At 39.5% G+C, this 22,951-nt stretch overlaps 1 protein-coding gene and 2 pseudogenes across 12 annotated transcripts in view; all 3 read right to left on the bottom strand.

Moving 5' to 3' along the window:
- The window catches only part of LOC145350833 (mitogen-activated protein kinase kinase kinase kinase 3), a 309,442-nt gene that overhangs the window by 111,683 nt on the left and 174,808 nt on the right, over nucleotides 1–22,951 (bottom strand). For 8 of the 12 annotated variants that reach the window (XM_080200175.1, XM_080200176.1, XM_080200178.1 and 5 more), the window contains exons 13-15: nucleotides 14,997–15,071; nucleotides 10,082–10,160; nucleotides 73–131 (exon numbers count right to left, since the gene is read on the bottom strand). In XM_080200175.1, coding sequence (XP_080056301.1) covers nucleotides 73–131; nucleotides 10,082–10,160; nucleotides 14,997–15,071 — 213 coding nt within the window. The remainder of the gene's footprint in view (nucleotides 1–72; nucleotides 132–10,081; nucleotides 10,161–14,996; nucleotides 15,072–22,951) is intronic. The other 4 variants (XM_080200180.1, XM_080200181.1, XM_080200184.1 and 1 more) reach the window with 1 other exon arrangement.
- Nucleotides 19,600–19,737, bottom strand: LOC145351287 (U2 spliceosomal RNA; annotated as a pseudogene).
- LOC145351257 (U2 spliceosomal RNA) lies at nucleotides 19,946–20,119 on the bottom strand (annotated as a pseudogene).

The following is a 22,951-nucleotide window of genomic DNA, read 5'->3' as shown; positions in this document are numbered from 1 at the left end:
TTCCAGAATGTTTATTTAGTGTAAGCTTCTTTAGAACAAAAGATCCAAGTGAGGTAAGAAAACCTTACTTACAAGTTCATGATGAGGCTCTGTTTCTTTCCGCATCGGTGGATCAAATTTTATTTGTCCAACTGCAAATAAATTCAAATTAAGATCATTATTCAAAATCGAAAACTATAACTGCAGTTCAATTCTAAGTTTGAAAAGTCCTTGCATTACAGCCAAAGCAAAAGGCTTTTTGTTTCCCAAGAAAGGGTTTATACCTCATTTACAACAAAATCCCTTGGGTTCTATTTTGCACATCATTTGCCATGGGCTGATATTCACAAACACAATATTTCCTTGAATGTGTTGCTTAATTTAAAGCCATATTATTTTCTCCCGTTCATGAATTAAATCTCATTTTTCGAAGTTCAACAATGGAATATTCAATTGTCTAGTCGCTGACATTCATAGGGCCGAAGGAGTGCTGAAAGAGAATCTTTTGAATGAGGCGTTGAACCAAAGGGCCATCTGCCAGCTCAGGTGGATGTAACAGAACCCATGGCACTATTCCAAAGAAAAGCAAGGAAGTTAATGTGCAGTGTCTTTGAAAATATTTATTTCTCAAAAATGATTACAAAAACAGATTACCTGGTCACTGGCACATTTACTGTTTGTGGAAGGTTACATGCACACTGGATGCTGCATTTCCTACATTGCAACCAGGACAACACTTTGGCTGTAAAGCACTTTGAGATGTCGCTTGATCATTAAAAGCTTTACATAGATGCAAATCTTTCCTTTGAATATAAGAAAGGCCTTTACACACTGAATGCAAGCCAACCAGCAGCTACAATGCTTGGATAACACACTAAACATAACCTTCTAACATCTGAGATTATGGAATCACTATCATGATGATCATGATTAGTCTGTCTTCACAACCCTCACTGCATTCAAAGAGGTTTGATTTTTCTAACTAAACCTTAATTGTTCCTTGGAAATAACAGAAACCAAAGTTGAAACAAGAAGTTTTCAGCAAAGTGTAGAACGACAGAATTCCTAAAGTGTCAAAGGCAGCCATTTAGTCATCAAGCCTGCACCAACTCTATAAAGGAGCATCTTACCCAGGCCACCTCTGCACCCTATCTCTGTAACCCCAGGAATTGCCATCGCTAATCTTAACCTACACTAAGGGCAATTTAGCATGGCCAATCCACCTAAGCTGCACATATTTTGGCCTGTGGGGGCAAACTGTAGCACCTGGAGGAAACCCACGTGGACAGAGGAAAAATGTGCAAGCTCCACACAGACAGTCACTCAAGGTCAGAATTGAACCTGGGTCCCTGGTTCTGTGAGGCTGCAGTGCTATTTTGTTGCCCCTAAATACAAGATAAGAAATGAAATGGAGGACCAACAAGGGAATGAGTAGGTATGTGCTAGCAATTTGGGGCAGGACCCGAACCCCAAGATATATTGTGAAGTCTGATTAGATCCCAAAAATTGTGAGTGTTTTGACATAAATGTGAGGATAAGATGCTTTATTCTAGATAAATTAGGGTTCTTCTATAAAAACAAGCTTTATTCACAGCACAGTTTACAAAGCTCAAACAAAATTAAGTAGCTTAACTTTTAACAGTTGAGCAATATTTAAATGAAAGGAAACAATTCTAATTTCCAACTTTTTATTTATTTGTGGTACATGGGCATCACTGGGTGGCCAGTATTTATTGCCCATCCCTAGTTGCCCTTATTCAGAGCGCAGTCGAGAGTCAACCACATTACTATGGCTCGAGAATCACATGTCGGCCAGACCAGGTATGGACGGCAGATTTCCTTCCCTGGAAGACATTAGTGAACAGAATAAGTTTTTCTGACAATGGTTTCATGCTCATCTGTAGATTCTGAATTCCAGTATTTTTTATGGAATTCAAATTTCACCATCTGCTGTGGCAGGATTCAAACCCAGAACATTAGCTGAGTTTCTGGATTAATAGTCCAGCGATAATACCACCAGGCCATTGCATTCCCTTTACTAAATCCGTTCCAAATAAGCAATGTTTCTCTTAAAGACTTAAAATACACTTTAAATACACTTTAAATATGGTCAGCAATCTCAGATGTACTTGTTCTGGCTTGGGTAACAGCCGTGAAGGTTCCAGAGAGTCTTTGCAGAAAGGCTTTTCAGAGAGCGAGAGAGAAAGAGCAGCTTATAGACTTCTATCTTTTAACAGCTCTCTCTGGAATCTGAATTCAGAAAAAAAAATTCTGCTACAGATCTAGGTCCTCCCATTTCTAGCACTACACCTCCATATGACCCGTATATACCTAACTCATCTTTGATTATTTTAATCAAAAAGTACACCAGAGGTTCTTTCTCGTTTATAAACAAAACACATTTGACTCTATTCTAAATAAACACTATAGGGCTAAAATGAGTAATTATCCTGCTTTCCAGCATCTGCGCATTTATTTCAGACATATCGACTGCTTTGAGAAAAATTGAACTTGAATACTCCATTGAAACGTTAAAAATATATCATAGCCCAGTATCATTACATGACTGAACTAAATTCAGAGAACAAAATCACTGGCAGATAATTTAACACCCTTGCTCATTTCACATACAATTGCATTGCACTGAAGGACATGGTGAAGTACTTTGACCATTATGTTGAGTACAACTTGGCATTGTCAAATCAAGATAATAATGCACACAGGTTGCTCCATATAGCTATCTTATAGCAAATTATTTTTTATCCAAACTAGACTAAAATCCAACTGAGCTACAAAAAGAATTGGCCTCTAATTTTTCTTCATGGTTTCTAAACAATGGGTCAAGAGTTCATTAATCAATTCAATAATGAGCTTATCAATAGCTTTGCTATGGAAAACAAATTGCCTGGATTTCAAATATCTTTTGTGAGACAGACACAGGAAATCAACTCATAGCCCCTTTTTGCAAGGATTTGGATAAACAGAACAAAACTCGAAATTCATAAGGCCAAACTCTCAAGTTCAGCTTTTTTGACCACACTAGTTGAACATCAAATAAGAAAAGACAAATCTACTGCTTGAGTATCAAGTTCTCTGGGGTTGGGGGTGATGCAACATAAAATGAACCATCTTTTTAAAGAATAAGCGTAAATAACTGAAAAACAATACTTAGTATTAAAACATTTTAGATAGGTGTTGTTTATCACCATTTTCACATTGATTTTCCATTAAGGCTGCAATCACACCGTGGGCTGGATCAGAGATCTTACATAAGCTGCAAGTGAGAACTTCCAGGATATCACATCCTAACAGCTTAAGTCATGATTCTGTCAGCAATATACAGCCATGCCCTACAAAGAACAATTAAAGCTTTAAGTCTTAAATTGCTAGTGAAATATCCATTCATGTGAAACTTAACCTGGCTAAATTGGCAGAGCCAAGCTCTCCGTTGGTGGTCAAAAGCAGCAAATGCTCCAAGACAAGAGCAATTGAGATTCAGAAAAATTTAAGAATCAGGTTTTCCTCAACAAATAATAACATCAATTATAACAATTATTGTCCCCTTTACTGAAAACTGACATTAAGTTCTAGGTATCCAAGGTTTCTTTTGCTCTTCACCCAGCCTTATCCACCCTCATAGTAATGATTCTAAATTCAATTTTCTCCACATCTCCACAGCGCTTAAGAATCCAGTTTCCCCCAACTCTTAAAAGACACTTACTGCAAATGCTGCTTGCAGATCCAACAATTTCTTGCCTCTGACTGTTTAATTTTTGATGGCTCCCCCACAAATCCACCAGCTATCAAAATTCATAAGTTACATAATCAGATGGCTAAGAAAGAAAATCAACTACTTCTGTTAGTACTGCTTTCAGAGGTCCCCTCTTTCCAGCTAAATGTTCCGAAACAACACAACAAATCTCAACTTCTCTGAGACCCAAAATGCACCTAAGATTTGAATACTTTTCCCATTCTAAGAGCTGCAGTTCTTCTCATTTGTTGCTGGATCAATAAACAAAAAGATGTTTTTCTCAATGAATGATATCACTATTTTCTCAAACCATTCCATTCTCCTGATTCCTCCATCTCCACTGCATCTGTTCTTATGATGTAGCCTTCAGATGTGCTTTCCTTCCTCCTTGATCGGGAATTTCCCCACCACGGTTGACATAGCCTTTGCCCACATCAGCCCCACCTCCTGAATTTTTGTTCTCAGCCTCTTTTCTCCCAGAAGCATGATAAGGTTCTACTTGTCCTCACATTCCCCCCTCACCAGCTTTTGAATTCAACAGTTCATCCTCCACTATTTCCACCACCTCCCACACAATACCATCACCAAACACATCTCCCATTCCTTTCCCCTTCAGGCATTCCAAACAGGCCATTCCTTCTGCAACATCCTGGTCCACTCCAACTGCCCCAAAACCTCCTTCCCATAGATCCTATCCATACCAATATGAGATGAAACACCTCCCTGTTACCTCTTACCATCCAAGATGCCATGCTCCAGTGCCTGTATGGGTGCACCGGGGGAGAATTTAGCACGGCCAGTACAGCTAACCAGCATATCTTTTGGGCTGTGGGGGGAGGCCAAGGCACCTGGAGGAAACCCATGCAGACACAGGGAGAACGTGCAGATTCCTGGCACTGTGAGGCAGCAGTGCTAACCACTGTGCCATTGTGAAGTACAGAAATAACTAAAATCTAGTAGAGAGGTGGAAAAATGTTGGCCTTTATCTCAGGAGAGCTGAAATGCAAAGGGATGGAAGTTATCCTACAGCTGAAGGGAATTAATGGTTATGGGGAGCAGGCGGGTAAGTGGAACTGATCCACTTCAGATCAGCCATGATCTCATTGAATGGCGGGGCAGGCTTGAGGGGCTAGATGGCCTACTCCTGCTCCTATTTCTTACGTACAGAATACTGGTTAAATCCATTTGGAGTACCTCAATGAGTTGTGGGCACTGCTCCTCAGGAAGGATGCATTGCCTTTGGAGGGTATGTGACACAAGGTCATCAGAATGATGCTGGGGCCAGAAGTGTTAAATGAAGACGACAGGATGCATATACTAGGCTTGTATTCTCTTGAGCTGTTTGGATTTAGGATGATTTGATAGGGTAAATTGAGCAAAAGTGTTTCCTCTGTGGGATTAGAAAGTAGTTCTTCACAAAGGGTAGTGGATATTTGGACTCTGACTCTTAGATTGAAACAAGATCAATTGAAAATTTAGATGCTGGGTTGGATAGATTTTTATGGTGTGTGAAGGATTATGGGACCGTGGTAGATAGATGGAATTAAGGTACTGATCAACCATAACCTCCTTGAATTATTAAAAGACTCGAAGGGTTGAATGCCCACCTATTTTTCCTATATTTTAGTCATTAATCTCTTTTTGATAAATTGTGCAATCAGAAGAAACAAAAGATAGTGAAAAAATTTGTCAGAATCGATTTGTGTTTTGTAGAATAATGTGTATTTTTCATGGTGTAACTGTACCATTCTTGAATTGTTTGTACGGCAGTCTCCCAAAGAGTGTAGATTTATGGAAATATAGTTTCACAGGGTGTTTTCACCTTTCGGTACTTGGCCCAAGTGGTTATTGCTGACGTCCGAGTCTGTGTTGGCAGGCTATTTAACTATGAAAGCCAAGCGCAATATTGATTTGGCACCTGCAACCTGAGTTAATTTAATCGAAGTCATTGGATAAAAATCAGGAATGTGATCTTTGCCTAATTTATTTATCTAGTTACCTTGTTATCCCAGAGATTCAGGGGAAATCATAGTGCTAGGTAAATTCAGTTAACACGGCAAAGTTGTGAAGTTCTGCTATAAATGCTTAGCTGTACACGTGGCAGTGACTCATTTGAGCCTCCTGAGTCATGATTTTTTTGAAGGGTGGGGAGAAGGATTTATGGATGATATAGAGGAATATGGCTTGTCATATATGATTTATAACTACAGGAAAAAAATTGCTGGCATCTGTACACTGAAGCAAAATCCCAGATCCCTTTATCTACTTTCTTCGGCTTCCAGTTTTAAACATTTTGTTCTCTGGTATTTATTGATTTGCAGTTATTGTCCATTTTTTGTTTTTCTTGAAAAGGCAGTGATGGGCTTTCTTGAAGCGCTGCAATCCTTACGTTGCTGTGCTTCCACAGCGTTGAGGGGTAAAGGTTTTCCAGGATTTTCCCAAAGATCTAAAACTAGACAGTATAGGTTTAAGGTGAGAGGGGAAAAATACAAAAGAGTCCAGAGGGGCAATATTTTCACTCAGAGGATGGGGAGTACCTGGAATGAGTTGCCAGAGGCAGGTACAATTTTGTCTTTTTAAAAGCATTTAGACAGTTACATGGGTAAGATGGATATAGAGGGATATGGACCAAATGTGAGCAATTAGGACAAGCTTAGTGGTAAAAATTGGGCAACATGGACAAGTTGGGCCGAAGGGCCTGTTTCCACGCTGTAAGCCTCTATGGCTCTATTCTAACCATGAACACTCCTCCCAGGTGAAACAACAATTTACATGCACTCCTTTTATAATACATTTGCTGCTCAGAATGCAGTCAGGGAGAGCAAACAGAGGTTGGGTAGGCGGTCACTTTGTGGAACAGCAATCAATAGTCCAAAAGTATTGCCTGCTATTTAATTCTCCACCTTGCTCTCCCTTGTTTTTTCTGTCATGGTCTTGTACAGTGTTCCAGTGAAGCTTAACACAAACTCGACGAACAACACCTCAACTTTAGATTAAGAACTTTGTTGCCATCCATAATCATGGACACAGTGGGTAGTCAGAATCTTTTTCCCAGGGTGGAAGAGTCAATTACTAGGGGGATAGGTTTAAGATGCGAGGGGCCAGGTTTAAAGGAGATGTACGAGGCAGGTTTTCTTTCGTTTTACACAGAGAGTGATGAGTGCCTGGAACTTGCTGCTGGGGGAGGTAGCGGAAGCAGATACAATAAGGAACATCTTGACAAATACATGAATAGGATGGGAATGGAGGGATATGGTCCCTGGAAAGGTAGGGGGTTTTAGTTAAGTCAGGCAGCAAGGTCAGTGCAGGCTTGGAGGGCCAAAGGGCCTATTCCTGTGCTGTAATTTTCTTTGTTCACAACTACTGGTTCAGCCTCTTCCATTCTATTAGTCACATCCTGAAACAACTCAAAAGACACAACACTTCAAAGATGCCCAATTTTGAGTGAAATTGCAATGGGATCTTTTACACCTGCTCAAGCAGACAGATGGGGCATTGTTTTAAAGTCTTGTCTGACCAGTGCAGCACCAATAATGAATTAGAATGTTGTCAACCTTGATTTGTCAGGCCCCGGAATGAGACTTGAACCAAAGGAGTCGAATAAATTTTGTCATAATTAAATGAAGTAGAAAAATTGTTAGAAGGCAGGCAACAAGCACATTACATTTCTGTTTTTATTTCATATTTCCAGCATCTGCAGTATTTTGCTTTTGCTCCAGTAAAACTTACTTTTGGCTACCAAAATTTGAGAGAGCTGTTCTTATATAATATTCCTAATTATTATAGCAATTAAATTGCTGCAAAATCCTGTGGTTAGCTAATGGAATCTTTCAATGTCTTAAGTTTTCTTAGTCATGAGGATAGTATTTCTGTTACATCTAAAGAGCTTTAAAAATGTGTGTGCAGAGTTTAATTAAATGAGTCTTTGCTTTTTCCCATTACATTATAAATGTAGGAGATTAAGATTCCCAGTAGACACAAATTAAAAGTTCCCTCAAACAAAATATAGAGAGAATGTACCATGATATTGCTCACAGTAAGTGGTAGGAAGCATGTTGCAAGATGCTTAACAGAACAGCACATCAGCAGTCATTGGAGTGTGCATTAGGTGGCAGTAGAGAGTTCTGTTGATTGGAGTTTCTTGAGTTTGTACATACAGTTCAGTCATTGTTTCGCATTTCCTAACCTTAGTAGCACAATTGCTTACCTTATAGTGTCTTGCACTGTAATACATTTTCCTACTCAGTTGGCATTGTTTACCAGAAATTGAATTATTGCTGCTTAGGTTGTCCAATGCACAATTATTATTTTGCTGCTTAGGCAAAGTTATTAATGACTGTTAAGTGATTACTGGTTGAGTTCACTCAGGGGTTAAATATTATGCATGATTATGTTTGTAGGAAGAGAATAGAAATTTGCATGCAGCCAGTACTTTGTTTTCCAGGAGAAATCTGCCCTATCACACAAAAGACTGTCCTTGTTCCTTTCAATTCTTTTTTGTTGAAGTGTGACACAGAAATTTGCATTAGACAGTGTGTGGTATCTGAAGCTGTGTTGTTCATGGGAAGTTAAAGGAAATGGATGCCCCATTGTGTTACTCACACTAATTGAGGGAATGTGCTACTTGGGAAGGAGATTTTTTTTCCCAAAAATATACTTTATTCATAAAAATCTCAAGTAATCTATTACAATGTACAGGGCTTCGAGTAGCAAAACAATGCGGAATCAAAACATTTTTGCAGATCTGTCCAAACTACAGTGACTACATTTCAGTACTTAAAAAACTATGTCCATGTCTCAATATTTACATATTTGTACTAATTACAATGATTACATTTCAATACTTAAAAACTATATACATGCCTCAATAGATTACTGTGTGCCGTTAGTGCTCAGATTGGCACACAGTTACGCAGGTCGAGGGTATTCTGCAGTTCCTGGGCCCTCGGTCTGCCTCCGTTAAAAGGCCTTACAGTGTGGGGAGATACTGAGCTTGCAAAGGCAGGAAGAAGGGATGAGATACACAAGCTTCTGAATATGTACATGAAACATATTATTACTGACCTTAGTTTAGTGCACCTTTTTAAAAAATTCATTTCACAGGAGTCGAGTGCTACCTCATTGCTGTTGCTATACATTAGGTCCAACCTTATTCATCCTTTTACGTGGTCGGCCAAGCAAAGGAGATGGAAGGGAGATTTCACAAAGGTGTGTATGATGATGACAGGGCTTAGATAAAGTGGACAAAGAAAAGCTGCTCCCATTGGCTGACAGTATTAGTAACAGAAGGCACAAATTTACAGTGTGATGCTAGTGTGCCTTTAAGAAATGTTTTCTTAATATCACGTTCTCTGCTGATTATAAGCAGGTTTTTTTTCATTGCAGCATTGGCTGCCTTTTATTGCTGTATGAATCATTTAAGAAAGATTCTGTTTACTTTTACTGTGGGCTTCAAGCGGTGTATGGGATTTTGTGACATTTTGAATTGTAGGGGAAGTTTGATTGACAAGTCAAAGTCAGGTGGTTGCTGCACAGAAGAATCCAAGGATTCACTTTCAATTTTGGTTCAGAGTCAGAAGCTGTCTTGGTTTTCAAGTTGCAGACAGGTTTTCTCTCTCTTCCTGGTATTATAGATTCTGTTGGCGAGCTGGAAGGAGGTCTTCTTGCCTGTCTAGAATGAGAATTCTGATGGCTAAAAGCCAGAAGCCAGCAGTGGCATTATCTCTATCTCAAGATCTGCTGGAAGTTACAAGGCTGGGAAAGTCAGAGTTTCAATTCTCCAACCACAGGACTAAGTTCCAGCATCATGTGAGCATTTGTATTTTCTGTGCAAAACCTGTGGCAGAAGTGTGTTTGAAGGTGGTTTGTTTGGTTGAAGTATTTCATATAGTTGTTAAGGTTTATACAATATCATGGCTTTTTTTCTTGTTTGTAATTGGTTAAAGTTATTGCTGTATGTTAACTCAATTCTGAAATAAACCTGGTTTGATAAAAATTCCCTCATGGGTCATTTGAATCATACCTGAAGTGAAACATCTCATGCTTACACTAACCAAATTCAATTAGCAAAACTTATGATCCAGGCAGACTTCACAAAGTACCTTGGAGTTTCTGACTTGGATTATAACAACAATTTTGGATAAATAATGCAGCAAAACGTGCAGAACAACTTTTAATAACCCTAGGGCTGGCTTAGAAACAGAAAGAGAGGCAAGCAAAAAGAGCTCTGAATTTTTAAATTATTAAAAAAAATCTAGAAAGCCAATCTGCAATCTTTTCCCTACAAGTGTCGAGGTACTGTACCATTCCCACTTATAGTTACACAGCTCTGATGGGAAATTTGGAACTTACAGTTAATCTCTGAGCGTGTTCTTTCTTCTCTCACATTCCTGCTGGTGGATTGAATTCGATGGGGAACAGATATTGGAGGCTGAAATGAAAAAGAAAACAATTAAAGTTATATTATTATAAATTGACTGCATTAAAAAATCTTTTTATTTATTGCATAGAAGGCATACTCAAAACATGATTAATGTCAAGTTATCACAGTGAAACCTTTTAGCGAAGTCTGTTTCCCTGAAAAACACATGCAGTTATGTTATTGCAGAAAACAGGCATGCAAGGAATGTACGTTCCAATCACAGGGTCATGTTGTTTTTAACATACTGTACGTCTACTATTAAATTTGCTGCACATCTACATAACAGTTGATATACTGCTTACTTACCATTTTCTTTAAACGCTTCCATTATGATATAAACTAACCACTTGAGGGTACCTCTTAAAGGAAAAGGGAGGTGGGGAAACTAGCAATTTCCCAGAAACAGTTCCCCTTTTACCATTAACACTTAGTGCCTTTAATGAGAAAAGGTGTGGAAATACAATCCTTACTTTTTAAAAATCACACAATAGTTGATCACTGGAAGCCATTATTTAATTTTGTGATTTCATGGGAATTGTTGAAATATGAAAATATTCAGCAATACATTAAAACTCTTGACAATCAGTTGAAACACTGAAAAAAGGCTGATACACCCAATTTTCAGTGTGATTTTCACCAAGTTACAAGAAATTCCAAACTCATTTCCCATTAAAAAAGTCAGTATAAAAATGCAAATAATTAGACAAAAGTATCTGGGGACCCTATCCATTAAAAAAATTTGATATTAAAATATTTAAGAGATCAGGGTCCAGGTTCTCCCATAGTTCTCAATTGGTTAAGGCAGAGAGAACCAGATAAGTTCAAGGCTTGATAGTTAATATGTGCAGGTTTACTGCAGGGTTACCAGATTTTTAAGCTTTAAGCTTAAATTTATTTATTATTGTCACAAGTAGGCTTACATTAACACTGCAATGAAGTTACTTTATAAATCCCCTAGTCGCCACATTCCGGCGCCTGTTTGGGTACACTGAGGGAGAATTTAGCATGGCCAATGTCCCTAACCAGCACGTCTTTCAGACTGTGGGAGGAAACCAGAGCACCTGGAGGAGACCCCCACAGACACAGGGAGAATGTGCAGATTCTGCATGGATAGTGACCCAAGTTGGAATCGAACCTGGGTCTTTGGCACTGTGAGGCAGCAGTGCTAACCACTGTGCTACCCATGGCCATAGTGATGGAAAGATCCTACAATTAGTTTCAACATCCCATGGTTAGAGAGGAAGAAAAAGATCATTAATTGCCCACCCTCAAACCCCGCCATCACCCCACCTTTGATTGCCATCCAGTGACAAATGCTGGACAATCTGCTGAAAAAGTACAAATGGGTAATGACAAGATGGGCTTGGCTGTCTTATCATTTGGTACACTGGGAACTTCAGTGAGGTGTTAGAGGATGATTGGTGCAACAGAACCACAGAACACCAATGAGGAATCATCCTTGGAACAAGAGGATAATTAGCATGAAAAGGAGGAATAGAGAAAAGGCACCAATGCTAACAGTAGGATAGTATTTACAGAGTGCTGCTGTATCACCCCCTTGATTACAGTTCAACTGTAAAGATAATAGTTATTTGCAGGCAAGGACTCAAAACTGGAAATTAGCCTGTTTCAATATTCAGTTTTGTTAAATTAGAATTTGAACAGGATCAAAATGTGTTAGCGAATACACCATGTACACTAGCATGCCAATCACAGCCAACAATAATTTATTGGAAAGAATTTGTAGCCAACAGTATTAACAAGGTTCTTAAAGGGCACAAAAAGTAAAAACAACAGGATAGCACTGAGGCATAGGACTTGTCTCTCAAAACGCAAGCAGAAAATGTTACCAGCATAAAATATTGCCAGCACATGTTCAGAAGTCATATTGTAAAATCCGTCATTTTTTTAAAATCATTTTACCATCAAACCTGCTGAACAAACTGCATGATTTTTAATCAGTTTATATCTGGATTTGCCTACACACTTTGATCCACATCAATCCAATGCTTCCATATTAAGAGAGAAACGCTTAAAAATACAAACCACATACTGATACAGAAAATTTAACTTTGGTATGCACAGAGGTTATACGCCCTAAACTGTACTTTGGGAGAAAAAGAACAGACACCCAAGACTCCGAGGAAATAGTAACTATTTACCAGCAATGCAAACAAATGCTAAGGTACAAAAATAAGCATCAGCTCTGAATTACCAACAAGGAGCATGTAAAAGAAAATGTTTCTGTTCTTGTTAATGAGCGATAAATTTATGTGTATAAATATGTGTATACAAATTCAACAACTTTTACAAAGGATCCAATTATGAATTACTTCAATTCACAAATGTTTGAACTTGCCCTCTTTGACATTCACAAATTTATAAACAAATGCATGTCAAGCTCTCTTGATACCAGTCGCCAAATTACTTTGTTAAGCATACAATTCATTCCCAGCTGACTCGTCGTTTGAGGAGAAAGCGGCTCCAGAAATAGCAATTGTTGCTATGTAGTGCAGCAATTTGTTTAAATCTATAAACAATGAGTTTTGGTAAAACACTTGAGAATTCATCTCTTGCATATGGCATTGCTGGAACAAAAAACAAAACTTATAATTTTTGGCTTTCACAGAACTCTGAATTAATGGACCTGAAACAGCTTAATTTTATTCCTTTTAGTAAATTAGAGAATTTATAAATTAATTTCAAGTGTTTTGGCCCAAATGCTTTAAATTTACAATAATCTTGCATGCCTTGCTGATATTAATATGTCATGTTACCGCAATCATTAAAGGTTACAGAGGTTTTTATGCTCAATCCATGTACATGTTGAGGCTGCACTTAACTACTTGCTCAGACATTTCAATTTCAGCAAGTTACAGTTGTAGCAATGCTATAATATTTAATGTTTAATCTTTTGTGAATGGCCAAGAATTAATTTCATCACAATTAGAAGCTTAGGCAGTGCAGTTTCCCTGATCTAGATTTGAATCACATCTAATTTCAATTTATGTTACATAACCATTTTCCTCCTGGGTATTAGAAATGCCCTCATGTGGGTAAACCATTTTAATGGAATATAAATTGAATGAAATAGTTAATAATTCCTTTCCAGAAGAGGTTTTAGGTGTATCAAGTATTTACAACTAGTCACAATAGCCATGGGTTTTGATTTTTAAAATATTTCTCCAATTTAGATAGATAAAAGACAATCTGAATACTTAGTAATTAATGCACAATTTCAGAAGTCTCCATCTTCTGCCAGTAGGTCAATTTAAAAACTTTCCATAATTGAAGCTCTCTGTTTACGCTCCCCACTCAAGGTGGATATGTGGTGCAGTTATGGTGATAAAACAAGAGTTTTGACCAAAATTTGTTTTATGTCCATATTAATGAAATCTGTGGCTTTGTTAATTGTTCTTTGAGGATACATGCACAGTCTGGTAATATGCCAATTGATGATTTGCAGGTGTATATGTTGAGGCTGCACTTCACTGTTTGCTCAGATATTTCAATTTCAGCAAGTTATAGTTGTAGCAAAGCTATAACATCTGCTGCAGCATTGCAGTGGTCAGGAACATTATACTGGACAGGGAAAAAAAAAGGACAGTGGTAGAAGAACCAGAGAATCCCACTACTATGTCCAATATCAAGTGCATCAACTTTCAGCTAATCTCGCTCATGATCAAAAATAAATGTTGTATTCCTAAATAAAAAGCTATCCATGTGAAAGTGGTTGGGATAGATGAACAAAAGTTCATAGGCAATTTGGAATGGACAATAATCTTACAAATACTAAAATATTAAATATTTTGGATTTTTGTTTCATCCAGAAACTTACATAAGGTCTCACTTAAGATCAACTCTAAAATCAAATATTACAAGTGGCAATATTTCCAGTGCAGTAATTTATTTACTGCAACCTCAAGTCATTATGGTTAATATCAATTACATGATGGGCATTTTTTTTTGACTGAGCAAGCAAATGCAACCAGAGTCCCCAATACGCTTTCTTCATTTTTCAGTGATGAAAGATGGCTATTATGTCATCTCAAAATAACTTTTCTACTTTATCTTGCTGAAGGCTGTAAGAGTGTTATTTAAGAAACTTTATGCATTTGTCTGGCTCCTAATACTTTGCTGCACATTGTTAATTATTTTAAGTAAACTTATTTTTTTTTTAAATTATAGTATCACATATTTCTAACTAGGTGGTTTCATATGGGAAACAAACCCATTTTCCCCCACCCATGAAAATAAATATTAGCCCTGAGATGGACTCATTGTGTCAGGTTTTTATCCTCCCAAGTCAAATCTGGATAAGCACATACCTGCTGCAAATAATTCTAATCAACAAAACATACCAGTGCATCAATCTCATAACACACAAATCCAACTCTAACAGTAATAAAAGCAAAGCAGTTTTTGTAAATTTACCATATTGATAACATTTCAACCAAATGCAATGGAATATCATGGGTCAGTCTGGGTGATAGCTGATCCTTATGATGATTTTACTGATTAGAATTATTCTAAGTTTGTAATACATGTGATGGTGCATGTATTTTTTCATCTTTTTCTAAACAAAGTTTATATTTGCAGTAGTGCTGTCAGTACCAAGCTTTTGCAGGTGATAAAGGTTTATGCTGCAATAAAGCTAGTTAAAAGCATGGTTATATTTAGAAATCCATCGTAAAATATAGAAAAACTATTCAATGAGTTGATTAGAAGGATGACTTTTATTTTAAAACAGCTGTATATCTGCATCAGTAGGCCAGCTGCAGTATCATCCAAATAAGCAAATATACAGCCGAGGTTAATGGGAAGCTTTGCTGGATATCAAAGTACCTTAGGACGAGCAGCAAAACGTGGGACTCGGCGTGCAAGAGGAGAAGCAGGAGAAAAGATCCCTAAAAATTTAAGCTGAGTTGGGGGAACAGAAAAAACAGGAAAAGCATAATAAAAGAAGATGTGAATTCACCTACAGATAAAATTTAGTACATGTCAAAAACAAACGAATGGAAAATGCCATCTTAATTCAATTCACCACTGAAATAATAGGTGTCAGACGCACGATAAACAACAAAATAATATACAACTCAACAAGAGCATCAACATTTAAAGAGACAAACTGAATCCAACTCAAGTACAGCACGTTGTTAAAATGAAACGTTTATCCTCACAGATTTATAAACAATTAAATGAATTGCCTGTCTAGAATGTTTTAGTAATACAAAGATACATCTATGCAAAATTTTGTTTTAAAAATGCACACAAATTTTAAGCTAGAATGTAAAACGATCAAATCTGGCGCCTGATTTACACCATGCCTAATTTTTAACTTCACTGGAGTAAAATCAGCATAAAATCAAACATGGAATCCAAGTCAAATCTACCCAATCTCCAACAGGCAATGCAGGTTAAAACTGGGGCTAACGTTTCCTGATTGAAAACCAATTAATGTTCAACCTCTGCAAATTGCTTGATTTTCTCTTTTTCACCGCCTGAAAGGAACAGCAAACTGAACTAGTGGTAAATTAAGTTTCACTTAGATCAGAGATATAGAAGTTATACATTTTATAAGAGCGTGCCTTGCCACCACAAAATTTGTTTAAAGTGGGTTGAAGAAGCGATTCTTTCATGTAAATTTTCATTATGTTTGCAAGATCTAGGAGATGAGACTGAATCAGCAAAGTCGGTCTAGGAATCAACGGGTCAAATTATCTGCACAAGACTTCAGCCAAAACAAATGGTGAAACTTTCTTTTACAAAAAGCCTCCCCAACTATTTCAGACATTTGAAAGTCTGCTCTGAAATGTTAGTTGAAGACAGTCACGCTGCAAACAAAACATACCGTGACTTCCAGATTTACTAGGATTCCCATGTTTGGAGATAACATTCGTAGCACACCTCCTCGTGGAATGTGCCTTTGCAAAGAAGGTCTGGAGTGAGATGCAGTGGTATTTGTCGAGGTTCATCCCGAGCAGCTCGGTGACACAGGACTCTGTGCTCTACGGGCTGTTTCCGGCTACGCACACCGAGACAAATATCAACTGCTGCTGGAAGGTCATCAACTCGGTAAAGGACGCACTTTGGTCCGCCCGAAACTTGCTGATCTTCCAGCTGAAAGAACTGTCCTCGACTGAGTGTTGCAGACTGGCACATTCCAAGGTCCAGGGCTACGTGCTGAGGGGCGCGCTGAATCTTGGGGCAGCCGCCGCAAAGGCACAATGGGGGAAGGCCACACTATAAGGCAGACCGAGGGCCCGGGAACTGCAGAATACCTTCAACCCGTGCAACTGTGTGCCAATCTGAGCAATAATGGCACACAATAATTTATTGAGGCATGCATATAGCTTTACGTATTGAAATGTAATGACTGTAATTTGTATAAAACTGTAAAAATGTTATGATTCTGCACTGTTTGCAATTTAAAGCCATGTAGATTTGCAATAGTTTGAGATTTTTATGAATAAAGTATATTTTTGGAAAAAAAATTGTAGTGCCTTTACTGGGACAGGAAAAATTAAACAATGAGCCCTGCCATTCTGAACTTTTAAAAGATTATCAATGAATAACAAGTCACCATCCTGAACATCCAAAATGACCAAGATGCTTTGACTATTATCAGTCATTTTAAGGGGCATTTTCTTGTGAAAAGCAATCTGCTATTGGCTGATAGTGATCAGAAATAGGTAATATGCTAAGTAGACCCTGGCAAAACGGAAGGAGGAGAACGTAGGTCAATTTTAGCAAAATAGTGGAGGGAGAGGCGTATATACAGTTAACCTGCATTACAGACTGCAGGTATCTTTCATTCTTTTAATGATGCATTCTTATCCATCACCACCATGAATAAAATACACGCACAGATTTAAATATATGATCCTCATTTGTTTAAAATCTTTCATACAAAAATACTTCAGACTGAAAGAATATATAATCCAGGCAACACAGTACAATTAGATAAACCGCATATGGTTAAAATCTTTATTAGCACCTGCTCAGAACACCAAATAATTCCACACACACTAACATTTACAGATTAGAATGCCACCAATTTGACCCCCATCTGCCCTGATGTGATTAATCTCATTGCCCTGGCTACAGATATAGGGTAAGAAGAATAACAAAGTGATGGTCACAATCCAGCAACTGCTGTTAGAAAGCATGTTATGTGGACTTTGGGCAAAGACAGGATGAACTTTGATACCCTCCATACTCAAACTCCTGCTACCTCTTCCAAAGCAGCAAATATCAGTTAAGTGCAAGAGTAGGCCATTCAGTCCTTCGAGCCTGCTCCATAATGACCATGGCTGATCTGACTGCAACATCCTACCTACCCCCACTAACCTTTCACCTCCTTGTTTATCAAGTATCTACTTCTGCCTTGAAAACATTCAAAAACCCTGCTTCCACTGTTTTTAAGAAGGGAGTTCCAAAGACTCACTACCCTCAAGAAAAAAAAATTTGCATCGTCTTAAATGGGTGACCCCTTATTTTTAAAAAGTAACCCACTAGTTCCAGATTCTCCCACAAGAAACACCCTCGCCATACAGTCTGCCAATACCCTGCAAGATCTTGTATGTTTCAATCAAATCACACTTCTCAACACCAGCAAATACAAACCTACCCTGTCCAATCTTTCCTTATAAGACAACCTGTTAACCGAAGGTATTAGTCAAGTAAACCTTCTCTGAACTACTTCTACTGCATTAACATCCTTCCTTAAATAAGTTGCCCAATACTGTACACAGTACTCCAGATGTGGTCTCAAGTGTCCTGTACAACTGAAGCACTGCCTCCTACTTTTGTATTCAATTCCCCTCATACTGAGCAATAATATTCTATTAACCTTCCTAATGACTTGCTGCACTTGCATATTAGCTTTTGCGATTCATTGACTAGGGCATCCAGATCCCTCTGCAATCTCTCAGTATTTAGATAACAAGTTTCTTTTATTCTTGTCAAAATGGACAATTTCACATTTGCCAAATCTTTGCCTACTCAACCTATCTATATCCTGTTTTAGCCTCCAGGCCTCCTTTTCACAACTTATTTTCCTACCTATCTTAGTACCATCAGCAAATTTAGCAACCATAGCATGACTCCTTCAAAAAACTCAAATAAATTGGTTCAACACGATTTCTCTTTCACAAACTCTGCCTGACTGCCTTGAAGTTTTCCAAGCACCCTGCTATAACATCTTTAATAAAAGCTTCCAACATTTTACCAATGACAGACATTAAGTTGACTCATATGGTGCTTGCTGCTTTCTATCTCTCTCCCTTTTTGAATTAAGGAGTTACATTTTCTATTTTCCAATCTGATAGCGCCTTTCTTAGAAACTTTGGAAGATTACAACCAATGCATCAACGAAGTCACTAGCCACTTCTTTTAAGCCCATAGAATGAAGTCTATCAGGACCAGGGGACTTGTCAATGTGCAGAACCCAACAACTTGCCAAATACCACTTCCCTGGTGATTGCAATTTTCTTGCGTTCTTCCCTCCCTTCCAATTCCTGATTTGCAGCTATTTCTGAGATGTTACGGAGAAGAATAAAATACTAGCGCAACTCATCTGCCATCTCTGTATTTTCCATTCTTAATTGCCCAGACTCATTTTTCTAAGGACCAACACTCACCTTGTTTACTCTTTTCCTTCAAGTATTTACAAATACTCTTACTATCCTTTACGCTTCCAGCTTTCTCTTGCAGATGAACCTTACTCCTGAAGTCATCTTTTGTTGTTCATTCTTTGCCATTCTTTACATATTACTGCCAATCTTCTGACCTACTACCTGTTTTTGCATAATTATATGCTTCTCTTAATTTTTTCGTTGACCACAAATGATGGGTCCTCCCCTTTGATTTTTTTTTCTTGACAGGATGTATGTATCTGATGTCAAGGCTGACCTGCTGTTCCTGCAGCAGTGTGGAATACCTCACCTCAGAAGCTACAGGCATTGGTCGAGTGTGTGGTCCCATAGACCATCCATCTGGTCAGGTGGGAAAGACTGTCGTTCCTCTGGCTTAGGCATTCTGCTGCAAGGAAGCAAATTCACCATCTCTGAAAATCAGGTGGTGGTGGGAGGACACCTCCTCATAACAGACATCACATTCAAGAAGATGCTAATACTTTTTTATATTGCAAAAATATACTTTATTCATAAAAATCTCAATTAAACCAATACAAACTTACACGTCTAAAAATTACAAACAGTGCAGAATAAAAACATTTTTATAGTACATAAATTACAGTCATTACATTTCAAAACTTAAAACTATATATATGCCTCAAAATTTGTGTGCCGTTATTTGTCAGATTGGCACACAGTTACATAGGCCAAGGATATTCTGCAGTTCCCGGGCCCTCGGTCTGCCTTTGTTAAAAGGTCTTATAGTGTGGCCTTTCCCCAACAGTTTTTTTTTCAAAAATATACTTTATTCATAAAAATCTCAAATAAACCATTGCAAATCTACATGTCTTTGAATTGCAAACAGTGCAGAATTTTAATTCTGCACTGTTTGCAATTCAAAGAAGATGTTAATACTACACTTGATCTTAGCCAAAAGGCAGAAAAGCGAGAGCCTGTAAACTTCGACCTGGCACCCCCCTCACTTCCTTAGTCACCATCTTTCACGTGTGTCTTGTTGGGCATGTCGCAACAGTCACTCTAAGTGGTACACTTGCAGTGAAATGCGACAGGGGGCATGGTGTGCGTGCCCTGTCTCTGCCCTGCTGGCTACGAGGCAGGTGCTGTCACATGTTCTGCTTTTGACATTTTTGTTCCCCAAAAAGTGCCTCCATTCCTGAAGACACTGAAAGATCAGGCTGATGTGTAGAGTGGAAGGAGCAAGCCCCTTTCCCACCGCCCTGTTCCAAAAATCCGCTTAATATTTGGCCTCCAGACAGGGGATGTATCAAGTATTCAACTGATAAGAACAGGTTTTTTTTATTTCAAAAATATACTTTATTCATAAAAAACTCAAATAAGCCATTGCAGAACAACATATCCAAAAATTACAAACAGTGCAAAAACAGACATTTTCACAGTACTACACTATGCTTATTTACACATTACATTTATTACATTTCAGTACTTGAAACTATATACATGCCTCAGGTTATACTGTGTGCTTTTATTTTTCAGATTAGCACATAGTTACACAGGCCGATGGTATTCTACAGTTACCTGGCCCTCAGTCTGCCTCTGTTGAAAGGCTTTACACTGTGGCCTTTCCCCATTGTGCCTTTGTGGCTGCCCCAAGCTTGAGCACGTCCCTCAGCACGTAGTCCTGGATCTTGGAATGTGCCAGTCTGCAACACTCGGTCGAAGACAAATCTTTCAACTGGAAGATCAGCAAGTTTTGGGCAGACCAAAGTGTGTCCTTCACCGAGCTGATGACCCTCCAGCAGCAGTTGATATTTGTCTCAGTGTGCGTCCCTGGAAACAGCCCGTAGAGCACAGAGTCCTGCGTCAGAGCTGGTTGGGACGAACCTCAACAAATACCACTGCATCTCACTCCAGACCTTCTTTGCAAAGGCACATTCCACAAGGAGGTATGTGACCGTCTCATCACCACCACAGCCACTTCAAGGGTGGCGAGCATAGATGTTGAGATCTCAAGCGTGCATAAAGGATCTGACAGGGACTGCCCTTCTCACCACCAACCAAACCAGGTCTTGGTGCTTGTTTGAGAGTTCTGGTGATGAGGTGTTCTGCCAGATGACACTGACAGCCTACTCAGGCAACCGTCCGACAGGATCTGCCATCTCCTTTTCTCTCAGGGCCTCAAGGACATTATGTGCTGACCACTGCTTAATCGCCATGTGGTCAAAGGTGTGCTTCCGGAAAAATTTCTCCGCGAAGGACAGATGCTGCGGTATGGTCGAACTACTCGGAGCGTTGCGCGGCAGTGTGGCCAGACCCATCCTCCGCAACACTTGGGACAGGTAGAACCTCAAAAAGTAGTGGCACTTGCAGTTGGTGTACCAAGGATCTACACACAGCTTGATGCAGCCGCACACAAAAGGGGGCCATCAGGATGAGGGCAGCATTGAGAATGTTTTTCCCTCCGTTCTCTGGAGATCTGTGCATTGTTTCCCTCCAGACACAATCCATCTTTGATCTCCAGATAAATTTTGAAGATGGCCTGGGTCATTGCTGCTGCGCAGGATTTGGGGATAGACCTGACCTGCACCACATACATCAAAAGCCTTACTGAAGTCCGTGTAAACAACATCAACTACATTGCCCTCATCTACCCTCCTAATTACCTCCTTGAAAAGTCCAATCAAATTTGCTGGACATGATCTCCCCTGACAAAGCCATACTGTGGTGATGTGGGTATGCCGGCGTTGGACTGGCGTAAACACAGTAAAAAGTCTGACAACACCAGGTTTTAGTCCAACCTATTTATTTGATAATATACTCGCAAGCTTTCGGGGTTAGCCCCTTCGTCAGGTGAATGGAGAGTTCTGGCCTCATACTGACCATACAGACAGTACCTCGCACCAGATGACCAGTTTTGTCTGGTGATAGAGAGGGAGTGTTGCTCCCACAAGCCCAATTTTTGCCTCACTTTGGCGACGTGCTCTTCCCAGTTGTTGGCTCATGCCTCTGCTGTTCCAAACCATATCCCCCAGCACCTTAAGGTAGTCTGCCCTGACGGTGATGGGGACAGAGGATCTGTCAGCCCAGTTTCCAAAGAACATGACCTCGCTCTTGCCCGCGTTGATTTTGGTTCCTGAGGCCAGCTCAAACTGCTCACAGACTTGGAGGAGCCTGCAAACAGACAAGGGGTCCAAGCAGAAGATAGCCACATCATCCATGTACAGGGAGGCTTTGACCTGCGTGCCTCCACTGCCTGGGATTGTAATCCCTTTCATGCCTGGGTCTCTTCTGAGGGCCTCGGCAAAGGGTTCAAAGCAACACACAAAAAGGATGGAGGAGAGAGGGCAACCCTGTCTGACTCCAGATCTGATCTGAACCTATCTGATTCCCACCCATTGACTGAAACTGCACTACTGATGTCTGTGTAAAACAGTTGGCTCCAATTGCAGATGCCCTCCCCAAAGCCCATTTTGGAGAACACATCCATCATGTAGCTTTGCGATACTCTGTCAAACACCTTCTCCTGGTCTAGGCTGATAAGACAGTTATCCACCTGCCTGTCCTGCACATAGGCAATCGTATCCCTGAGTAGCACGAGGCTATCAGAGATTTTCCTGCCAGATACAGCACTGGTTTGATCAAGATGGATCACTGACCCCACAGCAGACTTGACCGCCTGGCAATGACCTTGGCCAGAATTTTATAGTCCATGTTCAGTAGTGAAAGGGGTCGCCAACTTCTTCCCTTTCCCCCTCTGCTTGCAGATGAGGGTAATGCCTTTCCTCACAGATTCTGACATGCTGCCTTCCAGAAGCATACTTTCGCATAGTCATAGCAGGTCCGGGCCCGTCAAGTCCCACAACGCCGAGTAAAACTCAGCCAGCAAGCTGTGGCTTCTGGGAGTTTTACCCTTCCGAAAGAGCTCGATGGCCTTTGTCAGTTCATCCAGCAATAGCAGCTTGTCCAGGCTCTCCTGCCCGCCATTGTCTAAGATCTGCGTGATAGATGACAGGAAAGACTGGGAGGCCGTGCTGTCTGTTGGCTTCAGATCGTACAGTCTGGCACAGAAGGGTTTACAGATCCTCAGAATGTCAGACTGCGATGACCTTACAGAGCCATCTTCTTCCTTCAGGCTGCTGATCACAGATTTCTCTGTGTACCTTCTGGAAGGAGAAACACGAGCAT

Source organism: Carcharhinus amblyrhynchos, chromosome 12 (assembly GCF_965287045.1).
Source record: "Carcharhinus amblyrhynchos chromosome 12, sCarAmb.v2.hapA, whole genome shotgun sequence".
In the NCBI taxonomy this organism is placed as follows: domain Eukaryota; kingdom Metazoa; phylum Chordata; class Chondrichthyes; order Carcharhiniformes; family Carcharhinidae; genus Carcharhinus; species Carcharhinus amblyrhynchos.
This window is presented reverse-complemented; position numbering and strand designations above follow the sequence as displayed.